This window comes from Genypterus blacodes, unplaced genomic scaffold (genome assembly GCF_046128005.1).
Source record: "Genypterus blacodes isolate CSIRO-AG114 ecotype Tasmania unplaced genomic scaffold, CSIRO-AGI_Gbla_v1 ptg000348l_1, whole genome shotgun sequence".
In the NCBI taxonomy this organism is placed as follows: Eukaryota; Metazoa; Chordata; class Actinopteri; order Ophidiiformes; family Ophidiidae; genus Genypterus; species Genypterus blacodes.
In genome coordinates this window covers 2,391,514-2,417,500 of record NW_027467132.1, presented here as the reverse complement: position 1 = coordinate 2,417,500, position 25,987 = coordinate 2,391,514, and the positions used below count along the sequence as shown (strand labels likewise).

The 25,987-nt window shown below is 47.2% G+C and overlaps 2 protein-coding genes across 3 annotated transcripts in view; one reads left to right on the top strand and one right to left on the bottom strand.

Moving 5' to 3' along the window:
* mkxa (mohawk homeobox a) overlaps positions 1-3,847 on the top strand; it is a 25,177-nt gene extending 21,330 nt beyond the window's left edge. For both annotated transcript variants that reach the window (XM_076137999.1, XM_076137997.1), the window contains exons 6-7: positions 510-543; positions 674-3,847. In XM_076137999.1, coding sequence (XP_075994114.1) covers positions 510-543; positions 674-875 — 236 coding nt within the window. In that variant the 3' untranslated portion in view covers positions 876-3,847. The remainder of the gene's footprint in view (positions 1-509; positions 544-673) is intronic.
* A 12,627-nt stretch (positions 3,848-16,474) lies between these two features.
* LOC142988783 (ras-related protein Rab-18) lies at positions 16,475-25,920 on the bottom strand. Its single transcript, XM_076138045.1, has 7 exons — positions 25,705-25,920; positions 23,541-23,596; positions 21,402-21,463; positions 21,060-21,132; positions 20,221-20,339; positions 18,926-18,992; positions 16,475-18,380 (listed from the first exon to the last, which is right to left on the bottom strand). The coding sequence occupies exons 1-7, from the start codon at positions 25,770-25,772 to the stop codon at positions 18,208-18,210; spliced, it is 618 nt and encodes a 205-aa protein (XP_075994160.1). The 5' UTR covers positions 25,773-25,920; the 3' UTR covers positions 16,475-18,207.
* Between the last annotated feature and the right edge of the window lie 67 nt (positions 25,921-25,987).

Below are 25,987 nucleotides of genomic sequence, written 5' to 3'. Positions count from 1 at the left end.
CTGTCTCTCTCTCACTCACTGTCTCACTCTCTCTCTCTCTCTCTCACTCACTGTCGCTCTCTCTCTCGATGTCTCTCTCTCACTCTCCCCCCCCCCCCCCCCTCTCTCTCTCTCACCGTCTCGCTCGTTGTTTTTTTCTCCTCACTCAAATCTTTTACGCTCAGTCATTTTCAACCTGATTTCCTCAGACAACTCAATTACGTTGGCCGGGGCCCCATTTGTTTTTCGAACAAAATATTAGGGAATGGAGTTTATGAGTCATCAGAAACATCTTTCATCTCCGTCCCATTAGTCACCTTGTTTCCTGACGGCTTCTCGCAAAACGTCTTATTTGTCCAACGTCTGAGCAAAGAGAGAAAGCAGAGCTGCACATGTTTGCACACACATAGACCTCACACCACACACACACACACAACCCGCCCCCTCCTGAGCCTTTACATTCAGAACTGATCCCCATCCACCTCAGGTAATCTACAGAGCTGACCTTTGTTTTCTCTCTCTGCCTACAGAAACCATCGACCACGGATCGAGTAAATGTGACAAGTGAGTGAACTCTTTATCTTCATCCGTAGCTCCCATTCTCCTCCGCACCACCAGATGAACTTGACCTCTAACTCTCCGCTCTCTCTTGTTTTGTTCTTTCACGCGTGTATTTGCTGATTGCCGACGGCAGCGGTGGCGTCGTAGTTGCGCAAAAGGAGAAGGCGAAGGGCAAAGACGAGACGTACTGGAAAGAGATCAACGCCGCCATGGCCTTGACCAACTTGGCCCAGGGGAAGGAGAGCGCCTCCGGGACCACGAGCTGCATCATCCAGAAGTCCTCCCATATAGCAGAGATCAAGACTGTCAAAGTGCCGCTCATGCAGAAGTATTAACCCCCGCCAAGCCGCTGTCATCCTCCCATCGCTCTATGCAAATAAGCCAACATTCCTGTTTCACTCCAAATATATTTCCTCTCAAGAGTCAGATGAATATAGAACTATTTGTTTGAGGTGAGAACCTTCTAGTCGGTGTCAGATGAGGTCGTCTCTCCTTCTCCGCTGGCTCGATGGGTCGACAAGTGTTGATACTTTCACTGCAGTATTTCTTCAAACAAGACACTTTTCTAATGTTAACTTATTTTTGATGAGTCTGACTTTTGATTTCTTTTATATGCAGAATTTTTTTTTTCTTTTTTTTAATTTTGCCAAAGTGCCTTGGTTCTTCAAAACTCCATGACTGTGGTCCAGACTCAGTCACTGTGTTGGTGCCTGGTGAAGGTTACAGTGAATCAGACAAACAGTCTCTATTCAGGGTGTGTGTGTGTGTGTGTGTGTGTGTGTGTGTGTGTGTGTGTGTGTGTGTGTGTGTGTGTGTGTGTTTTATGACCCCTCCCCACGCAGCATGTGCCTTAAGGACTGGATGACTCACCAACAGAGGCACTGATGAACTCAAACAGCATGGGCACACACACACACACACACACACACACACACTCCCCCAGCAGTATTTCTTGACGGTGTTGTGCCTGTTTTGACTGGACTCTTGGTTTTGACTGTAAATTGAACACTGTTTAGTCTCGGCCCAGACGCTCATTACAGCCGCTCCAACAATAATAATAGTTGGATATGAAGATAAGTGAGCGCTCGCTCCCAACGTGAGCGTGTGGAGAAGCAGCCAACGCTCTCTGCAGTGTAGGATTCCTTTCTTATCAGGCAGTGAAATGTGCACAAACCCCTCAGCTGGGACACAAATGAAGGTGCAGATACGGACACAAAGGTTCTGTAGGTATCTGTGATCAACAAAGAAGGAGGCCGTGACCTGAAGGGATGTTTTTACTTTACATTATCTGTGATGTATTAAAGCCAACAGTGTTGCCTTTTCACATATTTCTGCTCAGAACAAGATAGACCAGAGTGAAAGAGTAATCACACACACACACACACTCACACACCACCAGCTCCTCCAGCCTTTTGATCCTCGGCTCGCTCAGCTGTTTAGCATTACATTCAAATTGCTGTTTACAAGAAGCCAGAGGACAGACTTACCAGTTTGACTTTCTCTCCCGTGACTCTGTTGCCATTTTTGTCTTTTTGAAAATTACATTTCAGTATTATCTCTTTGTTGGCCAAGCGAGTGTTCACAGTGCTTGTTGTTGTCTTGTCGTTGTGCGGTTTGTATATGTGTGGTCGTTTTGTTTTTAATCAGAGTTTGTACTCCGCCGTTCCACGTGGAGAACTTCCTTTGTCATCCCCGAGGAAAGAATCTCTCTCAACAAAGCGCTCGCTGCACCGTGTGTGTTTTTATTTACGTCTGCAGCAACCGATGCCAAGTTCACAAACAGGACAAATCAAGTTGGACTTCCTGTGAGAGACTGACGCTGACTCTTTCATGTCATGTAGATCATCCTCCAGGTGCAGTTTGTGTGTCAAAATGTCCACTTCTTCTTCATGAATTGTGCAGTTTAGCCTCTTTTTCTTTGACTGTTTGTGCTCCAGGATGAAGGGACTATTGCTGCACAAAGTGACCTTTTGATCTTTTATATTATTGAATGTGCAAACTCTTACAAAGCTGCACTTACAGATGTTGGTTTCACTCACAAAGCCCCTGTGCGGCCTCCACTTCTTATGGACAATGTGTTAGTTTAATGTAAAGAAGGAGAAATGAAGGACACCCCTGTCTCAGTCCTGCAGCCGACGGGGTGGAGGACTTCCACATGTGTTTCTTATACACCTGATCCAGGCGGAGTAGCTGCAGGGTAGAGCTCATCCTGCTCCGTGTGTTTCCAATAGCGCCTCTGAACCTCTGGACCACTGGCGACCCTCACACCTCACACGATACCCCGCTCACCAGGAAGGGAGCGAGGGAAGGAAAGATGGAAGGAGGCTTCAGAGACCACAGAGGCGCCTTTGTTGTTCCTACCTGCAATCACTTAAAACAACTACACGGCTACAAACAAAAGAGGTTCTGTGGCCCAGACTTGGTACTGTACATGCCTTTATCCAGCACAAACCTGCTTTCACAACTATGCTGACAAAGCACCGGTATGTATTAAAGCCTATAAGTTATTAAGAACTTTGTACAAACAAAAAGTGGTGACCGTAGTTTGTTTTTTATTGTTAAGTTATATGAATTCAGATTTTTTTTCTCATTTGTTTTGACAGAGACTGGATTTATAATCCAACGACCAAATGCATAATATCCTTGTATTGTCCAGTTTGCTTTTATGTAAAATGACTTTTATAAAAACCATTGTTACTTGGTCAAAACAATGAATAAACCTTTCCATGAAATAGACCCCATCTGGTTCTGGTTGGTTCATTAGCAGCGAGCTCATGTTCTCGCCCCTGTTGGTTAGTTTGTCTCTGTTTGTTGTTCAGCAGGATCGCTTGAAAAGTTACGAGCCGATCTCCGTGACACTTGGACGGGTCGACCGCAGTCCAAAGAAGAACAAATTGAATTTTAATGGTGATGTGATCTGGATCAGACTCCTGCATTTTTCCTTCCCTTTTTTTCACAAAGCAGTGATTAGATCTGAATGAAAGACAGAAAAACCCCACGGTGATCTCCCAGTAGGTGTGATCTAACGCGGCTGAGGATCCTGACCTGGACTGAATTATGTTTTCAGACAGCAGTCGACATTTAGAATCACTGCCAAGTATCAAATAGGGCGAGAAACATACGACTACAACCATTCATCTCATTCTGCCGATTCAGAAGGGAACAGACCATTGGTTAAAAGTCTCACCAAGTTACGCCCTTCAGTTTTCCAACTTTGACCAAAAATTTAAATTCCTCCAACTCACACCAATTGATCCAAGTGCCATCTAGATATGGGCTTTTTATGAAAACAAATGATTTGGTCCATGTACACTGTCGTTTTGGGAAATTGGACCAAAAATTTCATTTGCCCCAAACTTACAGAATATGATCCTTGTCATGTACATGCTGGGTTTGAAGTTTTAGAGCTCTAGCTCTTTATTTTACCAAGATATGTGCTTTTTACAAAAACAAACGATTTGGTCCATGTATACAGTCGTTTTGGGAAATTGGACCATGAATTAAATTTGCCCCAAACTTATAGAATATGATCCTCTTGTCATGTAGATGCTGGGTTTGAAATTCTAGAGCTCTAGCTCTTACATTCACCGTGTAATGGTCTTTTTACAAAAACAAACGTTTTGGTCCATGTATACACTGTCGTTTTGGGAAATTGGACCAAAAATTAAATTTGCCCCAAACTTACAGAATACGATCCTCTTGTCATGTACATGCTGGGTTTGAAATTTTAGAGCTCTAGCTCTTGAATTCTCAGAGATATGGGCATTTGAAGAAAACTGACGATTTGGTCCATGTATACACTGTCGTTTTGGGAAATTGGACCAAAAATTAAATCTGCCCCAAACTTACAGAATATGATCCTCTTGTCATGTAGATGATGGGTTTCAAATATTAGAGCTCTAACTCTTTATTTGACCAAGATATGGGCTTTTTATGAAACCAAACGATTTGGTCCATTGTTACACTGACATTTATTGAGAATTGGAACAAAGAATTAATTTGTCCCAAAGTAACAAAAAATGATCCTTGTGTCATGTAGCTGCTGTTTGAAATTGTACAGATCTAGCTCTTTCCTTTTCTATTAAATCCATCACTCCTCCCCCTTTAACACTGTGTTTATTTGATAGGGTGACCTCAAACTATCTGAGTAACTCTGGTTAATGCAGTGATGAGTCTTGCTGGTTAGTGAAAACAACATGCATAAATAAGTGTAGACATATAGAATAGAGGTCTTTATACCCTTCATGATGTCACCTATTGTCCAATCAACTCTGTCTCATTGTTGTTCTCTCTGTGGAGACGAGACGTCCTCTAGCCTGCAAACGGCCATTTCAGGAAATTGTATCTTTCCTTTGCATGTTTACATCAGCTGCCTCGTCTTGGAGTCTTAATTCTAACCATAGGCCACTACACGACATTGATCGCAATAAAGGGGATGTTTGTTTATGATGCACGAGGCAGGGCGGTTTCTAAGAGGTAAACAAACTAATCATGAAGAGCTGAATGTATACAGTAGGGCACATCAGTGGATCTGCGTCAACCACATACCACACATTAGTGGTTTTGGCCCCAGTGTTTGTTATCTTGTGTATTTTTGCTACCTTCAGGAGGATGTCGGGCATCTGACTTTATGTGTTTGACCTGGGATCATAGAGGGATCTCAGTTTTGTAGAGCTGATTGCATGAAGTTTGATCCTGGGGCTCCTATCTGCTATCTGCTGTCCCGATGTGGATGTTTGGATCCTGTATGACACCATCGATGGACAACAGAGCCATTGTGTGATGTCTGTGACCCAGCGAGACCAGGCGGAGAATGAATTCACGTTCCACACTTTCTAGGTGTGTACGCGTCCTCAGCTGTTGGCTTTTCGTCGACTCAGAGTGAATTAATGCCTCTGCCAAGAAACTGCCACAGGCCTCGTGACATACCGAATAAGAAAGCGAAAAAAGCAACAGCAAAAGAAGGATTTGACAGATAGGGAATAGAGAGGTTGACAGCAGCGTCTCCTTGGCCAGTAGCAGCGAACACCACAAGCTGTGGGCGCTGGAGGGCTTTGGGCCCTGTGGTTCCATTGTCAGTCAGAACCAATCAGGATGCAACCGTACAGAGCAGCCAAACACCCAGCAAGATGCCCGGTTGTCGGTTTCCTCTTGGATCCGCTGGCTCTGTAGCCAACTGGACCTCAGCTGGGCCCTCTGAGATGGTTCACCCTTACACTTCCTGAAATAATCTTAATCCAGCGGTTTGACCCCAGATCTCTGGTCTCAGCCCTCCCTGCACTGAGCTGGCTCAGGCCCACTTTCACTGAGCTACTTTTTCCGTCCGAAATCTAAATGATATTCCATGCTGCCGAGCTCCTCGCTTCATTCCTTCGTTCGTGCCTCCTCTCGGCGCTGCTGAAAGATTTGAAAGGAGTTGTGGAACTGCGCAGTTATCTCAACACAGGAGACGGACAAGTGGAGATTCTCCCTTGGCAAGTCCGGTGACGTGACAGACTCCAGACTTCACCTTGGCTGTTTAGTCGGCCAGGAACTCGACTTCATCGTCAGTAGGCGAAACCACACAGAATGAAATCCAAGAACACAGATGTTCTGAAAATCATTTCCCATTTGATGAGGAAATACGACTCCTGTGGCATGCTGAAGTAATTAGTTACCTTGCAGTGAAGGATGCTGCACGGAGCGCCGCTCATTAGAGGGAGGGAGGGAGGGAGGGAGGGAGGAAGGGAGGACTTTCTCCTTTGCTTATTTCTGCCCTTGGACACAAATATGAGAAAACTAACTGGGTCTAATTGTTAGATTACTGAAACAATTGACTGATTAAAAACTTGGTCTGGCCTTGCAATCATTTGTGGCCCAGCCCAGAGCTGCTTTGGATCAGCTGTAGCTTCATGGGTGTTTGAGGAGGCGATGCGTGCAGATCACAGACACAGACGCTGCGAAGCAAAACTAATCACAAGGGAGACAAAAGGGTCAAAGAAGTGTTATTACTCCACAAATTACACGCCACAAATGAGCATATTCCTCCCCGGGGCACGTCCATGGCTGAGTGCAGCATGATGGGAACATCCACCAGACGATCCCGGGGAACTTCAGTCAACACTGAGGAGGGATTACACAGCATATTTGAATACAGATTACCGACTAAACAAATGACTTTGAAAAAGCAGGTTTGCGTTGGAAACTTTTTTTAAAAATGGTAATATTGACTTTAGGTTTTGAATTTCTTGAAAAAATACCAAAACAACGAATTTGCTTTGAATGACTAATTCATACATATGTCCAGAATTACAACAAGCTGTAGATACAATCCATTCATACCAGAGGCAGCAGGCTTTGATTCTTTGACTAGAATTCCATTTTTGCGTCAGACGAGCAAAGTTTGTTGTTTTATATTCCAGCTCTTAATGTATAATTTCCTGAAAATCATTTATTTCCAAGTGAGCAGTCGGTGCTGGCATTGTCCCCTTAATTCCATTATAGTATTAAAGCCACATTTTCAGCACTCGGCCTGTATCCTGCTCTGTTACGGGGCACTTTCAGCCTCCGCTCCTTATTGAGTTAACCTAAGGCAGTTGAAAAATATTTCCTGTCTTCATTTCTCATAATAAACTTCTTCAGAAACCACCAGAAGCTGAGAGGAAAGCTATGCTTACATGGAACCACAAGTAAACGCTGTGTTTGGCCAAATGAGGACATTCTGGCTGTTATTCCAGGTGGACATCATCTCCATTTTGTTTTGTGAGCAGCTCTGGGTCCTGAAAAGGGGAAAAATGTGACACATGCCAGTTTTAAACAAAAGGGTCAATTGCACTTGTAAGAGCAGACTGTGGAGGCATGCACATTGTTCCCACTTCAGAGAGTTGGGGAAATGGATAAATACGGATGGATCAGAAACACGCCGCTCAGCTGCCAGAGTAAACTCTTCTCCCAGAAACGGACTCACACTTCTCATGATATGGAACAGAAACGGAGGGCTGGAAGGAAAACACAATGCAGGAAGTATCAGCTTTGATACCTGCTGTCCAGTATTTCCTCTCCTTCACAGGACTTTATTGGCCGCGGGTGCTTGTACATGTGCTGAAGCGTGTTCTCCGTGAGATAGCACTTAGCACAAACTCCAAGTGTGCAACACATTTCTTCCTGTGTGTGTATTATCTCACCGCAGAGCCCTGCACTCCAGGTCTCCAGTGCACCACCTTCTCCATCTAACATGAAGTGGATCTCCCTGCTTGTTTATTGGAGCGTAATGTCTGTGAATGTTCTCCCTGCATCCCAGGCCTCGGTCCATCCAAGAGTCACACACACACACACACACACACACAGGAACAACACCAAGGGAGGACATGCAGGCGGTTTAGCTGCCTGCTCTTCAGCTGTTTCCTAACAGCCCAAATCCTGGTAATTGGTCGTCCTCGGAGCTCCTGAGACAGACGGGCTAAACAGCTGCTGCAAACAATGAGAGAGAGAGCTTCCAGTGATGCTGCGGGGCCGAGCGAGAGCGCGGCAGCCAGCAGGGGATAAAAAAAGAGCACCTGGGGGAGAGCTTTCAGAGCGCAGGACTGAAGAGTGAGACCTGGTACATTCCATTCTGTTGGCGCAAAGAGAATGGAGATAAGGACAGAGAGTGGAGCGCTCTGGATGGAAGCTGAGAGAGTGGAGCGCTCTGGATGGAAGCTGAGAGAGTGGAGCGCTCTGGATGGAAGCTGAGCTGTCCGCTCTGACCTACAGGCAGACACTTACATCCACTCTGCTGATGAAGACTGAAGAGGCAAAGATGGAGCTGTGAGCCGCTTTGACAGATGACAGTGTTTTGAACAGATCCCTAATAAATCACGGTTTGCTATAAAACTGGAGGCTTGTCAGGTCGGGATGAAGAGCAAGAGAAGTCAAAGTCAACCAGACAAGACAACATGTCAAAGTAAGTCAGAGTGCTTAAGAGGAACGACTGTGAAGAGATACAAGAGCTGTGTTCAGACGCTGACCTCATGCTACCTAAAAAACTAAATGAGAGGAACAGATCGAGATCGAATCAGCATCAGCAAACTCACACATGTCCAGTATGTGTCTCACTCTTTCTGCTGACAATAACATCGTCTGCTATATTGAATCTTTATCTGCACCAAATTGAGGCTTTTGTTGTGTTTTGCTGCATATTTGGACTTTGTGCTTCCTTATGTTCCATGATGTCATCGACCTTTGTTCACATTTGTCCACCTGCCTGTTGCTGGTGTTGCCTTGGCGCCCAGTTTCAGGAGTTCATGGACCTCCGGTGTGTCCTGATGTTAACTCTCTCTAAAGGGAAATTCCACTAATGTTCCACATGAAGATGGAAGGATCGGTGTGTGTAGAAAAAGTGTGTATAGATAGGAGTGGGGCGTGATTGGCTTCGTATTTTAAACTTCAATCATCAGCACTAATATGAAGACACCTGTGATGTCATACAGGTCGGTTTCCCTGGCGATGCACAGCGCCCTCTGGAGTCACGTAACCCCGGAGACGCTTGTTTCCTCTCAAGGCTGAATAGTGCAACTCAAGTGAATTTGATGTGTAAAGTCTTTGGAATCCCCCTTTAAGTGTTGTAAAGTCCTCTGCACAAAAAACATATTTAATTTGAGGAAACTTCTCATTACAGGCTTATTTCAGTGTCAGTGAATGGAATTAGATGGCTGCCAGTCGCCAAGGCAGCAAAATTCAAAAATAGCCCCGGTGGCAGCACCATATGCCATGATTGCATGATTGCTATTTTCACATTTTGTGGTGTCACCGATAGAGCCACTCTGCCCTGCGAAGTTCATCCTCCAAAGCCAACCTGACCGACCCCCCGCTGCAGAGTTTGCCCTCAACCAAGCACTGAAATGTTGGCTTCGCCCGGACGGACGGATTGTGTCGTTAAGGAAAATTGGGCTTTCTGAGGTTTCCAATCTGCACAGACACGGCCGGGGACCTGGACGGTGTCTCATCCTTCCATATTCACAGGCTGAGGCAAAAATAATTCTCTGTCTTAACCTCACAGAAGCATGTTTAGATGCATTTATCTGTGTTGAAGAGCCTTAAAGCATATTGATCGATCATTTGAAGATGGGTTAGTTCCATTTGCGTGACCTCAATGATCACACACACATATCAAACAGTATTCGTTGCACAATGTCCCCATCAGGATGCTGCTGGAGGAGAAGGAGGCCTTTTTCCACCACCAGGCGTGTGTAGTGTGTAGTAGTAACACAACTGGGCAGACAGAAGAGGAGAACAGAAGCCACAACCACTCATGATATAATGACAGCCGGGGGATCGCAAATAAGACGTCGAGGAGCAGCGGCCCGGGTGTCTCTGTGTAATATTTCATCACAGAAAAGCTAAATAAATTCCTCACTACAGTCAAGTGAAACCACGTCAATGCAGCAGATGTAAGAAGTGGCAGCTGCAGGAGGAATGTGGTTTGGCAGAGAGCGAGGCCTGAAGGGAGACTGGAAGGTCCTCGCACGTTAACACTTTGTGTTTAGGAACACAAAGATACATTGTTGACGGACTAAGTGGACTGGGTCGCACATCTGCCTGTGTGTGTGTGTGTGAGCGTGTGTGTGTGTGTGTGTGTGTGTAAGAGAATAATGGAAGATATCCAATCTTTTTGACAGTGGTATGGAAAAATCACAAAGTCCAGTCGTCTGAAACTTGCAGGACGAATTTTAAAAGGACGGTAAATAGAGAATAGAGATACACATCTGACCTATATACTGTGACGTTTCAACATACAGGTGGGTGGAAGGAAGCAGAGAAGGGAAAGAGAGAAGGAGAGAGAGAGATGGGGAGAGAGAGAGAGACGGGGGGAAGAGCACAAAATAGATAGAAAGCCCGTGAGAGAGACACGAGACGGATAGGAGGGAGCGTTTGAGAGACATAAAGACAAAGTGAGACCTGGCATGAACGTGGCAGCCGGCTTGAAGTGCCAGCAAATAAATAAGCCTCACGTTGCTCGAGCAAGGCAGCCAGGGCCAAATCTGCAATGTTGCCATAAATCTGGAATTGAACGGGCACACACTCGGCCGGCGGAGGAGCCCGTTCCTCCAGATGTCGGTCATGGAGCTCTTATTTATTATTTTTCCCTTCATCAGATAAATATATACACATGTTCGAGGAGCGGAGCTGTCCGGATTCACGAGCTCACTGGGGGAGATTCAGTTTGATGAAGTCGGGTTATGACTTAACTCACAGCAGCCATCCTGCTTTAGTAGAGGCAAATTTATTAGACCCACGTTTATCAAACCCAATCCATCGACACCGAGCCGCCGTGTGGAACCGGTCAGGAGGCTTTCATTTGAATCATCTCCGCTTCATCTGGAGGTATTTCTCTTCATATTTCACAGTCACATCGGGTTGGAAATGGTGATTATCCACCTCAGATGATCTATCTAATCAATCAGAGAGCGGCACACTGGAATCATCATGTTTGTCTCTACAGAGGTCTGATCTTCTTCAGCACAGTGGAGACACTTTGGTGCTGCTCCTCCTCCCCAGATCCTGGACCTTCTTGATGTCCATGCGTGGACACCAGGTCCAGTTTCACAGCGTCTCCTGCCTCCTCGTCTTCTTCTCCACCTCAGGGCCGTGCACAGTAGCGCTTTAGAGCTTCGCTGCGTGACTTTAGCAGCGTTTGGCGATGGACCACAGCAGACCTCATGGGGCCTTTGGGGAAAATCAACCCTTTCACGAGCCACAGTGGACGCTCTGTGCAGCGCTCTGGATGTTTCAATCTTCACGCCTTACAGCATGTCTGGGTGCAGATGGCTGTGGGACCACCTCATGAGGACATATATGCTCCTATACTGCCTCCTTTTCATTCACAGCGGCCCGGCTGGGACTGTGGGATTCATTTCAGTGGCCTGGAGGACGGAGGGACGCGGGGGGTTCAGTGGAGCAGCAGGGGGAAGCAGAGACGTTACACTCATGCTGCTGTGATGAAGCTTTACATCAAATAAGATACAGAATATAGAATAACACAAAGAAGCTTATAAGAGGGACAGAGAGAAGAAAGAATAACAAAGAGGCTGCAAAACACAAGGAAGCTTGAAAAGACACATACACACATGTATGATTGATCATTTAGAGAGAAGAATGTCAACATGTCACAGAAGCAAAGGACCAATCAAACATGAAGCGCTCAGCTGAGGTATTTGCAAATTTAACAATGTTCAACACACACACTTCCTGCTACGTTTCATGAGGCGCAAAATCAAAACAAAGAGCATCTTCAGTAGTTGAGCTGCTAAAAACACACACACACACACACACACACACACACACATACTGCTTGATTTTGATTGAATGTAAATATTTGAGGGCAGCAACACTCGGCTGTGAAGCCAAAGCCCAGGCAGCAGGCATCCGGCTCCATAAGTGAGTTTGTGAGCGGCTCGGGGGCCCAGAGAGCGAGCGAGCAAGTGAGCGAGCGAGCGAGCGAGCCAAGCCTGCACGCTGTGGGGAAACACCCACACACACACACACACACAGACACACACACTGCTGTTACACTATCTGTGTGCAGCCCCAGGAGCACCCAAGGCGGCAGTGAGGGGGCTCGGTGTTTATTACTGGACCTCTGGGCACCGTGTTAGTGAAAGGTAAGTAAAGTAAGACGGGGGAGGAGGGGGGAGAGGGGGAGAGGAGGGGGGAGAGGCTTTGGAGTCTGTGCCACTCTGCATTAAGACAAGCTGGAGCTCTGCAGGGTAATAACTTAGGCCATATTGCATCAGGAGGTGGTGAAGTGTAGACAAAATAGCCGCCCCAACACTGTAGCTACCATTACACCTCACACACACACACACACACACACCAGAAAACAGAAAGAAAGAAAGAAAGGGCCAATTTCACATCTGGTTTGGTGACTGAAGGGGGTTGAAGGTGTTCAGCAAACACAATCCTGCTACAATTACAAGAGCAAACTGCAGAATAACACGTTTTAAAAGTCCACAAAAATGTCCCAATGCAGCTAGACTTCCCAGAACGACACGCATGCAGAGCACTGACTCATCATGAATCATTCCCTTTCTGTGGATACTTTCCGTATCCTTTCCTCTCTCCTCTGAAAAGCAATAACGCTGCTGAACTTTGGACCTGGTTCTGCGCCGACAGGTCTTCCTCCTATCTGGATCGCGATGAAGCTTTGAGTAAGCAGAGATCAAACACGTCCGTCTGTGAGGCCATTAGGAGGAGACGAGGTGCAGAGGAACCAGCTCGTGAACCCGACCAAAGGACTCTCGCGAGCTATGTGGTTACAAAACAACTTGTCACGCCTTTGTTATTCCCCATAATCTGATTGAAAGGAAATCCTGCGACAAAGTGGAGAGTGGATCCACGCCGTCTGAGACCAACCAGGCTACACAGATTGGAAATCCGATGTGTTTTTGTGCCCTGTGCAGCATTTTCCTTGGATAGAACTTCTATTTGACTCTAACACGCTGGTGGGAGAGTGGGAGACTTAAGAGGTCGGCCTCGGTGTTTTCAAATTCAATTGTCCGCGATACACTTGGAGCCCCTGAGCTTCCTGTGGCTCGCAGCAATAAACCTGACCTCAGGTTACAGACAAACACTGCACAGGGCGGAGGTGCAGAGAAAGTGTTGTGGCGCTGTAATGCGGTGAGGGCCCGTCAGGATCTGAACCCGGGTCTTACAGTGGATCCTCCAGACCCCCTCCCCCCACCCGCCCCCCCCGTGGCTTCAAAGCCAGTTAGATTGGGACTTTGAGTCTTGGTGGTTTACAGTATATTCTCTGGTCCAAACCCAGAATCCAGATCAGCTTGACAAAGGAAAATAAGCAACGCAATTACAACACAGGGGCCAGATTATTTATACAAAATAATGAATTTGTTTCTATACATGCCAATCACTTTGCCCAGAGGGGGTTTATTAATGCAGATTCTTTCTTCAGCGTGTCTGCTCAGTGAGAGTGTGTGTGAGGCCTGTGGAAAGCTTACACCCGACCCGTGTTGATACTAAGTGATTAGTTTATTATAGAAGCTGATGGCTGGGCGCGCGGCTGTTTGCCTCGCCGTTGTAGCGGTAGCATGAGTGAAACAGGAACGGGTGTCCTGTGATAAACTCCATGACAACACGGCTGTGGAATCTGAGCCGCCGCGTGTGGCCGCTATCACGCCACACGGGAGCAGCGTGGAAAGGGGGAAGCAGGATGATGAATGAAGCGACTCATCCTGCCACTGAGTGTCCCCGCTCCTGCTGGGCTCTCCTCAGAGGGGGAGGGGCCTCTGCCTCTCCTGCTCTCCTTCCTCAGGGCCTGAACATCGGGCGCCATGCTTTTGAAAATAACAAGAGTGGGTTACAATACAATCATTTAGGCTTAAATTAGATTGACAGAATGTCAAATATGAGGAAACTCAATTACACCCCTGTTACAAGTGGAACTGACTTACATGAGCCAAGGCCAGAGGTTCACACCAAACACGGAGAGAAGTTCCTGCTAACCAGGGAGAGCTCTTATTAAGGGAGGGGGGGTGTGTGTGTGTGTGTGTGTGATTGATAGACACACAGGCCCACTGCCTCCCAGGTTATGGCCAAGTCTCACTGAATCAATATTAGTGTCTTATAGGACCGCCTCCCAAGGATTCTACACATTGAAAAGTGACCAATCAGATGTCTGTCTGTGTTATAAAAGAACAACAACTTTGAAGCGGCCCACACAAGGAGGAGCAGCAAGTGAGGAGATGGGGAGGTGAACGTCACAGTAACCCCAAGGACAGCGAGGCCTCCAGCAGGTCACACAGCTCAAAACAGATCAGTCGTGAAAGCAGACACTGATGAAATGTCAAGGGTCTAAATGTAAACGGGTGCAACAATGTAAACAGGAGGTTCCACATAATCAAAGTGTTTCCACCTGCAGTGACAGAGCCATCAGTTCTGGGCACGCCGGTCATTACCTCACAGTCTTCTGGTGCTTGAAGGGTAACCTAAGAGAAGCCAGAGCTCGGCTTTGGCTCACTTCAGAGGAAGGAGAGAGCGGGAAGAAAAGGGCATTTTCCTCTACCTCACCTCAGAACGTAAACACTGAAACAGTCTGCAGACCTACAGGTGTCTGCGAGACTTTCAGCCCAGAATAACCGCTGAGAGAGAGAGAGAGAGGGAGAGGGAGAAAGGAGAGAGAGAGCGAGTGACAGCTTAAGAGGGAGACAGTGAGAGGGAGAGAGAGACAAAGAGAGAGAGAGATTCAGAGCGAGACAGAGAGTGAGAGGGAGACAGAGACAGAGAGTGAGAGACAGAAAGAGTGAGAGGGAGAGAGACAGAGCATGAGTGACATGAGAGAGAGCGAGAGGAGGGAGACAGAGAGCAAAAGAGACAGCGAGAGAGAGAGAGAGAGAGAGAGAGAGAGAGAGAGTGATTGATTGCGTTTGCAAACATCCGACCCTGTGACCTCGAGGGCAAACTCTTGTCCAAGAACTTGTCTGTAAAAGTGAAGCGAGGGCTGCGGGGCGTCTCGAGGAGATCCAGAGCGATGGCCTCCACATCATGGCTCTGTGCGGAGGAGTCCTGATGGTGAACACATTACTCACTCGCTCACCAGATACAATTAAGGCGGAGGACAGACTTTCCCAGTGTCCCCTGGCTCTCTGTGCCCGTTAAGTCACTCAGCATGGCAAAACAATTAACTGATAGCGAGCGGCGGCGGCGGCAGGGAAGGACAAAGTGAGTGACGTCTAGGAACCCGACACCTTATGAAACCATGCCCGACGTCTTGTAAGACTTTTACACATGACGGCGTGACTGCTCTCTCTCTCCTGAGGGCCTCGTCTGAACACTAATCCATATGGGCCTGCGGTGTAGAGGAGGAGGAGCAGGGAGACAAGAGCGCGCTAATGAGAGCCAGATCTGCTCTGTTAGCTTAGCAGCTGGCCGCACGCTCAAACACAGGCAGCGGGACAGAAAGCAGTCCATCACGCCGTCCCAGCAGAGCTTCACTCCAGCTCCTAGAGTCAACAAGTTAGGGTAGGACAGAATGTGGGAGTTTGGCTGAAGACATCTAGAGGAGCGAAGAACTGTTGAGTCCTTCCTCCCTAGGCTAGCTTCCTGTCCTACACACACACACACACGGCGCAGCCAAAGGGAATCGGCCAAGGAATGATGGTCAAATACCTGTCACTTTAATTTGTTTATTCCATTAAGAAGTTTGGGATTTTTCACTTTTTTGGACAGAAACAAGTTTCCAAGAGAAGCTTTGGGCCTCCAACCTAGAAAGATCAGATCAGCCATCTTTGTAAATGAGCGTCACCGTGTCACCGTGTCGTCTCCCCCTCGTGTCGGCTGATGTTCTGCAGTGTGGGCACCAGGAAGCAGCAGCACTCCAGCTCAGCTCCCTGTTGGACCACATGAAGGCATTATTACACCATTATGCCTCCGCTGGTATTTGACTGAGACATATTTCCAGACGGCTGCCCGGCCTGTGGCAGGAGATGAGGGAGATGAGGGAGATGAGGGATACGCTCGCTCGCTCGCTCGGGGGGGGAAGAGTCTGGGCTCTCGCTGCCAGCTCGGGTCCTTTCATAATCACCCAGGAATTATACACATCCCAGTTAAATCTCTGGTAAAAAGGAGTTAGGGCCGCGCTGGTGTTTCCTGAGCCGTCTGCCAGGAGGATGATTTAGATAGATCGCACGTCTGGGCTCTGAGGGCTCCTCGCTCCGACAACTGTTTAAACACGGGGGTCTTTATTCTGAAGACAGAGGAATGTGAGGGGAGCCGAGTGAAGGAGCCCTCACCTAACAGTGACATTTCCAACACGGAAACCATGACAGCAGAGGCTTGGCTCATGGCTGGAGACGACCTGGACAGAATATGAAAGCCACAACTTACACAGACGACTTCCTTCTTCCTGTTACAGGCGGCGACAACACAACAACAACAAGATGCCATCAGCAGGATCACGTAGGGATTCATTTTAAAAAAGACTTTTATTTTGTTGAATACATCGGCGGGTAGTTTGGACTGAATTATGCAACATTCAGCTTCACAATCCATAAAGGAATTCTTCCATTTTCATTCCTTTAACACACACATTTTACAAGCTTTACATGTTTGCACATCATTCTTAACACAGAGAGCTGTGCCAGTTTATTAAGTAGATGTCTTAGTTCCTTTTTGTACAATTGTTACCCACGGTAACGGTGAAAGCAAGGTTATTACCCACGACACGGGCCGGTCACCCGATCCAAACTCAACACAGATCAACCAAGACAATTAAAAAGCAGTGAAAGTGTGATAAGACATGAAAACACTGTGCCGTCTCTCTAAAGGACTTTTCCTATAATGTTTCCAGAGCAGCTCAGAGGTCTGGGTACAGTAGAGTGTATCACTGCTGCTCACACACACACACACACACACACACACACACACACACACACACACACACACGGGCGACCGGGGAGCTGTGAAACTCATTAGAGATACAAGAGAACGAGACTGCTTTGATTCTCTCCCGCGTTTTTTTGTCTGTGAGGAGAAGTGAGGAAGTGTGTGTGATGTTGTTCTTATCAGTCTGAGTGAGGAAGAGGCCAAAGCATCAAAGCTACAACTGAAAACACAAACACATGCAATTATAACACACTCCCTCTTCTGTCAGGAGAGCTTTGCCGGTGCACAACTTGGATTAACGCACACAACAACACAATTAAGGTACAAAGTCAAGCGCAGTACAAACGGTAAAGTGTGGCTGAATACACTCAAGTAAGTCTTGATATTGTGATCAAAGGCAGCTGCTGGAACACACACACACACACACACACACACACACACACACATACACCGTCCAAGCTGAGAATGTGTGTGTGTGTGTGTGTGTGTGTGAAGGGAACACCAGGCGGCTCGGGTTGATAAGCAGCACAGCGTTCTTAGGTAGTGTGCTGAGGGAGAGGAGGAGGAGGGGGGAGGAAGAGGAGGCAGATTGAGCAGAGGACAGAGCAAAGAGAGACACAAAGAGAAGACGGGACAAACTGCAGCCCTGCATCAGACGCAGATGTGCATGCGAGAGGCAAAGTGCTAACAAGGACAACAAGCATGCTGGAGAGCAGAGAGACACCTCAGGTCAGGAGCTCCTCCCTCCTTACAGCCACACACACACTTTGGTTGACATTAGTGGAATAACCTCAGTGGCGTTTTATAGTTCAATCATAGAAAGTGAAGTGGGAATCGTTTCAACTCGGACCAAGTTTGTGCAGCGACACAAAAACAGGACAAAACAAAACCAACAGAAGAAGCTCCGCCCACTCTCATGCCATCGAGTGGAAGGCCGAGCTGTGTTTGCACTCATTCAGCACAGTGGCGCTATTAGAAAGTGTGCAAAGATGGGTGAAGATGGATGAGCGTGCAATCTTCTAGAAGTGAGCAGCTGAGCCGTCTTCAGAGAGGAGAGAGGGGGGGGGGAGCGGAGCGGAGCTGAAGATGAGATCAACCAGCTCCGCTCCTCTCTCCTCTCTGGGCCCAGAGTGTCAGTATCAGTACAGAGTTCACTGCCTTCATGTCTGAGGGCGGGGCTCAGCTCAGGACGGCAGGTAGGCGGCCAGGAGGGTGTGTGTGTGTGGGTGTGTGTGTGTTTGTGTCTGTTTGTCACACTAACTGTGGAATTCACGTGTGTGTCCCTTGTGTTGCCTTTCTTTGCGAGTACGTTGTCTAGATCAGGGAGCAGAAGCCGCCGCAGCCTCCTCCCGCCCCGGCGTCTTCGTCGGTGAGCTTCACTCCTCGGCAGTGGCTCTCGCTCTGCCACAGGCCGGGGGTCTGGATGATCTTCTCCACAAGCTCCTCAAACGCACACTGAACCCCATCCTTGGTCTTAGCACTGGCCTCTGGAGAGAGAGAGAGAGAGAGAGAGAGAGAGAGAGAGAGAGAGACGAAGAAAGAAAGAGAGAGAATGAGAGAGAGAGAGGGAGGGAGAGAGAGAGAGAGAGATTAGTGAGAGGGGCACCAGGGACGTTTAGAGGAGGTGAGAAGAGGAGGAGGATGGGAAGGGGAACAAAGGAGACGAGACACAGATACTACAGTTAATGTCTGCAATCTTGATATCATCATCATCATCATCATCGTCTGCTGGAGCGGCGAGGGGTGGAAAAGGTCGGAACAATAAGCGTCAGCCGCAGACACTAATGGTCGGCTTTAGGAGGCAATTAAGCTGTAATGGGAACACTTGGGTCTGAGAGACGGAGTCCAGAAACATCCTGACATAAATAAGCACAGGTTAAAGAAACTACAGGATGAAGAAGCAAACCTCAATTGGGATTCAAAGGTAACGTAAAGCTCCATGAGAGCCGCTTTATAAACAGAGGCTCAGCAGGTAGGACAGTTCTGTGAGGAGCAGCCCTCCCGGTGTAACTGAGTGAGAATCCTGACTTACCTATAAAAAGCATGGAATGTTTTCTTGCAAACTTCAGCCCCTCGTTCCTGTCTAGCTCGTGGTTTTCCTAAAACAAAAGAGAGAAGGTCACGGCTTATTTGAGGTTAACTGTGCAGAGCGGTCAGCTGCTGTGGGCGTCACATGGCAGGAGGGGGGGGGGGGGGGGGGGAGGGGTTTAAGGCCAGAGCTACACGAGAGGAAATGTTCAGACGCCGTCACTTTGACATGATTTTAATACGACGCAGCTGCCGCACTCTAAAGATGAATGATTCAGTTCGTGCAGAGGACGGTGGCTTCCATCATGTCTGAATGGAGCCGCCCACAGCGTTCCCAGAGCGGGACGCCGGGCCAGAGGAAGGAATAAGAGGAGAGTGGCGTCACGATGTGGGAGGAGACAGAGAACAGCATGGTCACTCTGACAGAGCTGCAGAGGTGAGGGGAGAAGCTGCCAGCATGACAACCACCCCGGCAACGCTCCAGCTGGCTGAGACCGTGTGGTGGAATGGAACAGACAGAAGACAACCAAAAGACTTCCAGAACAATCTTTTGTCTGGTTGATTCCTGGTGTTGTATCAGAGTGACAGCAGGCGTTGTGCGTCACCTGAATCATGCTGTGGACACACACACACACACACACACACACACACACACACACAGTGGGATCCTACACAAGGTTCATCTGACACCGCGACAATGAGCCTCAGACTGAGAATGTTTGAGTCTGAACGTCTGAGGAGAATCTGAGAGAGAGTAAAACATCCCACAATCCAGGTGTGTCAGCCTTACACACTTACACACTGGAGTTGTGAGATTTCTGTTTCAATTATTATAAAAACTAATGAAGCATTCACACATTAGAATAAGAGAGAGTGTGTCTCCTCTCTATTGTATTTATAATTGCTCACTGCTGTGTGTTTTAATCCTGAATGAGAGTTTAAAGGTCACGGTGGAAGGAGAGTGACTGACAAATAAGCAATTACTCAACCGTCCACATGCTGTCACAGTGAAGGGCTGTTATGAAAAAACAACTTGACACACTTCTTGTCCAGAGCAGCACAGCCTCCTGCTCCGCTCCTTTAGAAGCTCAGTCACTATCAGCTATGCATTTCTGCGGTCATAATAATTCAGTCCAAGGCCAAAAACACATCAAGATGTACGCCTGTGTTTAATTAGCTCTGTGGAAAATCAGCAGAATAACGTGTTCTTGTGTGCTGATGACCTGCTCACCTGCTGCCGCTTGTCAACGTTGGTGGCAGAAACATAAACATCTCCTACGCCTCGTCGACGCCGCTCACCTTATCTATTTTGTTTCCTACGAGCATCTTGACGAGGTCGTTCCTCGTACAGTACGTCTCCAGCTCGCTCAGCCAGTTGTCGAGCTTGGCAAAGGTTTCCCGTCGCGTGACATCATACACTGTGGAAAACAAAGTGAATAATCAAAATGAAACCAAATATGTACAAACACGCAGTACAGCTGACAAGAGCGGGTCCAAACTGTCGCTGAGGAGAAATGCAGACTATGTGTCTCACTCTGGAGCGACGGGGCAGACTCTGATACAGAATTAGGATAAGAAAAGACTTGAATCTGATCAGATGTTGGCTGAAAAGCTCATTGACTGTTCTTTCCTAACACACTCAGATTTAAGTCACAGCTAATTCATAATAACGTTAAATTAAAGCTAGATGAGCAGTTTTAAGTAACAGCACAGCGTTGATCAGAGTGGAGGTGTTGAAAGTCTTCTGACAGCATCACACTGACGCCTCACACACGGCTGAGTGCTACAAGGGCCCCTCTGTTTCTATAGAGCAGTAGAGCGCTCGCTCGCTCGCTCACAGGCCGGGGGCTGCAGAGGATGTCTGCTTTAGTATTACAAGATTTAACTCAGTTCCTGTGTGAGTGTGTGTGTGTGTGTTCATGAATGTATATGCGTGTCCATATGCCTTGAGGTTATAAGCTGACTTCCAGAGAGCTGCTAGTGTATGTGAGCGAGCGTGGGTCACATGATGGAAACTCATCACTTTCTTTACAACCAAGCAGCCTGACTGGGTCAGATCTGCGGTGAAGAGGGCATGCACACACACGCTCTGTCCTCACACACACACACACACCGACGGCACCTTCCTCTTGGCTTACCCAGGATGACTCCCTGGGCTCCACGGTAGTAGCTAGGCGTCAGGGTTCGGAAGCGCTCCTGGCCTGCGGTGTCCTGCGAAACACAACCAGCTCAGCACTGCTGAATACATTTAGAGGCTCACACAGAAGGAGAAGCAGGGCAGACGGACATAAACAAGCAGACTGGACCCCTCTGTGCCTGACTGCATGAGCAGGCCAGGATGCTGTTACTACAGCGCCATCTCCTGGAGACTTTGGTGTATGGTCAGAGAGATGTGATCAACCTCTCACACCTCTCTGCTCTGATGAACAACACACAACCACAGATCATTATAAAGTCTGCTGAGTGTGTTTGTCACTCACCCAGATGGCCAGCTTTGCCTTGTTCCCATCCACACTAATGGTCTTCACTTTGAAGTCGACACCTAAACAAGGCAGAAGGACACGGCCCAGTGAAAAGTCTCATACTGTCATGACAACAGGTTCAGAGTTACAGCTCTTACAGGTTTGGCCGGTTGACTGTTGTATCATGGCAACAGAATATGATTACAGATGAATTATGATGAAAACAGAACAGCACAACGGCCCTGAACTTCCACTAACTCCTGCTTTTACCCCGGCCCCCGTCCTGGATGTGATTGATGACATGTATGGACTCACATGCAGCACAAAGGGCCGGTGTGTTAACATCCTAATCTGAAACACAACAGGTCTACAGTCCCGGTGAAGCAGCTCCACCAAGAGCCATGATTCAGCCTGAAGAACCTCTGGCCGGCCCCAGAAGGACAGGCATTTACATAAAAATAACAATATTGTTCCCTCGCCCGCAACCAGTAAATCTCCCTTATTGCCTTTGTGCAGCGCCTCAGTGTGCAGAGCGGTGCTGCGTCTCAGCGACACTTTGGCCCCAGCTTTAGTGTTCGTTGACAGATTTAGCAGGGAAACGTACACTTGTGTTTTTACATCCCAATGAAGGGAGGGGGGGAGGAGGGGGGTCAAGTCTGAGTCAAACCCTGAGGAGAGAGAACACACACACACACACACACACACACACACACACACACACATGCAGCCGCAGGAACAGGACGGTGAACCTGTTTGGAGTTTCTCATGAGTGAAGAAATGATTCAAAAATACTTTTTGGGCAGTGATGTGGAAAATTTCTGTTACCATAACGATTCACCACACGGAGGAAGGTTCAGCAGAGTAAAAGGGAAGTCTACAACCGCTCATGTTAGGTTGGCTGAATTCTGCATGTAAAGTCATTAATGAGACTGAACTGTGACCTGTTGGACACTAAATGATCCTCGGCCCTCTAAGTTTGAGAGTCAAGGCCTCAGAATAAAGCAGCTGTTTCCTTAATTCATCAAGTGTTTACTACCGTCTAAACACTAAACACCATCTGCAGATTCAGGTGGACTGAAGGGAAACTCGTCCTGCAAGGAAGTGTGTGTGTGTGTGTGTATTATAAAATAGATCACTAATTCACCAGAGGAGTTAAGCAGCCTGTTGTGTTTAAAAGCAGAGTTTCAAACGGCCCAGAAGATTAAAAATCAATCCGATCATTCTTCAGATACGTGTGTGTGTGTGTGTGTGTGTGTGTGTGTGTGTGTGTGTGTGTGTGTGTGTAGAGGCGACTTGGCTTCAGACGCTTCTTGTACTGTACGTTCTCTTACCGTTCCCTCGTCTGAGCTATGATCTCACCTTAAATGTCATTCCACTAAAAAAAAGCTTGACCCCCTCCCCCCCAATTTAAATCATTTGCATTTTATGTGACAAACGATGTGAGTGCAGTCATTTAGGCCTCCTCTGTCACATCTGTCACCCTGTGTGCTGTTCTCCTCTCTGCTCTCCTCTCTGCCAGCTGCCTTGGCAGGGCCCGAGCTCTTGGACTCAGGCCTTTCCAAGGTTTTCCTATTACTGAACATTGCAGCCATAGGCTTAGGTGACTTCTCTATAGCTCAGAGAAATAAAGCCTGGACAGCAGGAAGAGGATTTAAACACGCTTTGTGTTGTCACTTCAGCAATTACTGGAGTTAACGTGATCCTTGTCTTCAGGGTCGGTAAAACACTACAATGTTGCGATTCCTATACCATTTATAAAAGATTATAATATACGACACTGACAACAAATAAGTGGCTGTGATTATTATTGAATTATTGAAATAATTTTAAAAGCAGATTGGTGAGTGAACGTTTAACAGAATGATTTAGGAGCTATTTAGACACACACACACACACACACACACACACACACACACACACACACACACACACACACACACACACACACACACACACACACACACACACAGTCTGTGTTTCTGTGGGCACCATCGTTCCCCCTAAGTGCCTGTTTCCTCTCACCTGTCATGAACCTGAAGAAGTTACATTTGTTTCTCATATTTATTCACATTTTCACTTAGTTTGCTCTTAATCTGTTACAGCCAGAGTTACTGTGAGCTGAGTGGTCACTCCCCCCCCCCCCCCTTTGTTACTTACCTATTGTTGCTGATTGTTCTGGATCAAATGTGTCGTCTGTGAACCTTAGGAGGAGACTGTTGAAAGAAAATATGGAAATAAGTCTTAGATTAGGACATGAAGAGGATTGCATTAAGACACATATAGAGCAGAATGTCCGTTTCAGTACTTTGTAACTCTATTCCACTCTGGGTCTGGTATCAGTTTCCACTTCCACAGCCCACATATCCTTTCCTGTCTATTGATCGCTTTCTTTCTTTGCATTACACACACACAAGTGCCCGATGACATCACTCCTGGATCGTGGTGGAGGGAGGACAGGGTTCATTTCTGAAATATGACTAATCAAGTGCAAAGGCCTTAATCACAGCCCTGATGATCACAATAAGATCACTTTACTCTCCTTGACCCAAGCGTGACACAATCTTTCCTCCTCCCGGGCCGCCGATACGAACGCTTGAGTAATGAAACCTTCATCGTTTCGAGTCCACATCGCCAATTAGGTATGTGGCAGGGCGGCCAAGTGAGCGGTTAACGCTGCAACGTTCATTTATTTAGGTAAAATAAAAACCTACGCAGACTGTGGAGACATCTGGGGATTTACAGATTACAGGCAAACAAATGAAAGATCTGTCTGCTATCCCAACATGTGCTCCGCTGTCTAACTACTTGACAATAGAGCAACTGGCTCAGGACGATTCAAATCATTCCATCTGAATTTAATCACCGTCTGAATTAGTTTATTGTATTAAGCAAAAGCCTATTTAATAATAATAGTAAATTGCTGTGTGGAAACATGATGCAGGAGCTGGCGGCTGACGGTAGAGCCACATACGCTTCTGTTTTGTGGAATTATAAGCAAATGTACGCCTACGTTATGATGTTGGCATGAACGCGGCGGCCCTTCTGTGTGTTACTCAATCAGTACAGACACGCGTAAGACATCACGGTAAGCAATCTACCGCTGCTGCCAGAGGAGAGGTACAGGAGAAGAAGAAGGTCATAACAGGCATGAGCTCATTCATGTTCAAGTGGAGGATTTTAATTAGTAAATGATCCAAATAATGATCGTGTGGAGACGAGAGAGGTTTGAGCCAAAGCTGGATGAATGTGCAACAAACAAAGAGGTAACCAGGGCATGGATACTGTAGGGATGTTGTGGTGACTCTCTCTGACTGAAGGAGAAGGATCTGATGCAGATAAACTAGATTATTATTATTCACAGCCTTCAAGGCAAAAGGCCGGATTGTCTACAATAAAAGATGTGTCTACAATTATTCTACACTTATACCTTGTAGTAGTTCACATTAAGAGTTTATTAAGACGAACTAATGCCTGGAAGATGATTTTAGTAGCCCAAGGGCTCAACCGCAGCTCTGAGAACATGATTCACCTTCTCCCTGTGATATGAATGGAAAGTCCTGCTCTCAGATGTGATGGTTCACGGTTCAGGCTGACTATCGACATTCTGTAATGCAGTCTGGACCACAGAGGATTATAAAGGAGGCCATCAACACCAGCCTAGCTTCTGGCCGGAGTACAAACCAGAGACTGAGGCTGGAACAACATTAGACTCTACTTTGGGCTCTATTAGGCTGATTGCTGGTTGCCAACAAGCACCTTTGATTACCAAACATCATCAGTCATATTGAAGCATTACATCACTGCGGCTGACAGAACAAGTTAAGATACACCACAGGATAGTCCACAGATGATGTCACCACGTGTGTTAGTGATGATGTGTGATCTGAACTTAGCAGGATTTAGCGATGTGATCGTGTTGACAAACGGGGGAGTGTGTCGATAAGCAACGCTGACAAATCACACACGCTGTTGATCTGCTGTCACGTGTGTTCCATCTGAGATCTGCTCCTGTTCGTGCCTGTGGCGGTGAAAGAACCGAACAGAGACGGAAAGCAAGAGAGCGTCTGTCTGTGATGACGTCACATATCCAGGCAGTGACAGCTAGCTACGCTTAGCTAGGCGGCTGTGACAAAACAAAGCATTCATTTCCCAGACATCGCGACCTGACTGCTAATCAAGATGAAGGCCGTCGCTACCGAGTCGCCTCCTTTGTTTTGAAAAGCTGCTTCGTCTCCATATCGGAACATTAGCCCAGTGACTAGCTGCTATGCTAGCTAACGTTATCCTCCACGACATCGTTTTTCATCGACTTTAAACATACCTGGACTTCCCAACGCCACTCTCTCCTATTATCAGTATTTTCAGCGTCGTTAGAACGTCGTCCTCCATTCCCCCCGGAGTATTTGACAGCTTCTCGATAAAGACAAAGACTTTTAAAAACTCTGCAGTGTAACTTGGCTCGCGCTGGTGTTTACAGCTCGCAGCAGCAGAGATAGTATATCTGCTAAGATGTCATACTCCAACCATATCCGGTACGACCCTTTGCCACTTCCGGTTGAAAAAACGACACGTGTGGCGGCGCGTCTGCTTCCTCCTCAGTATGG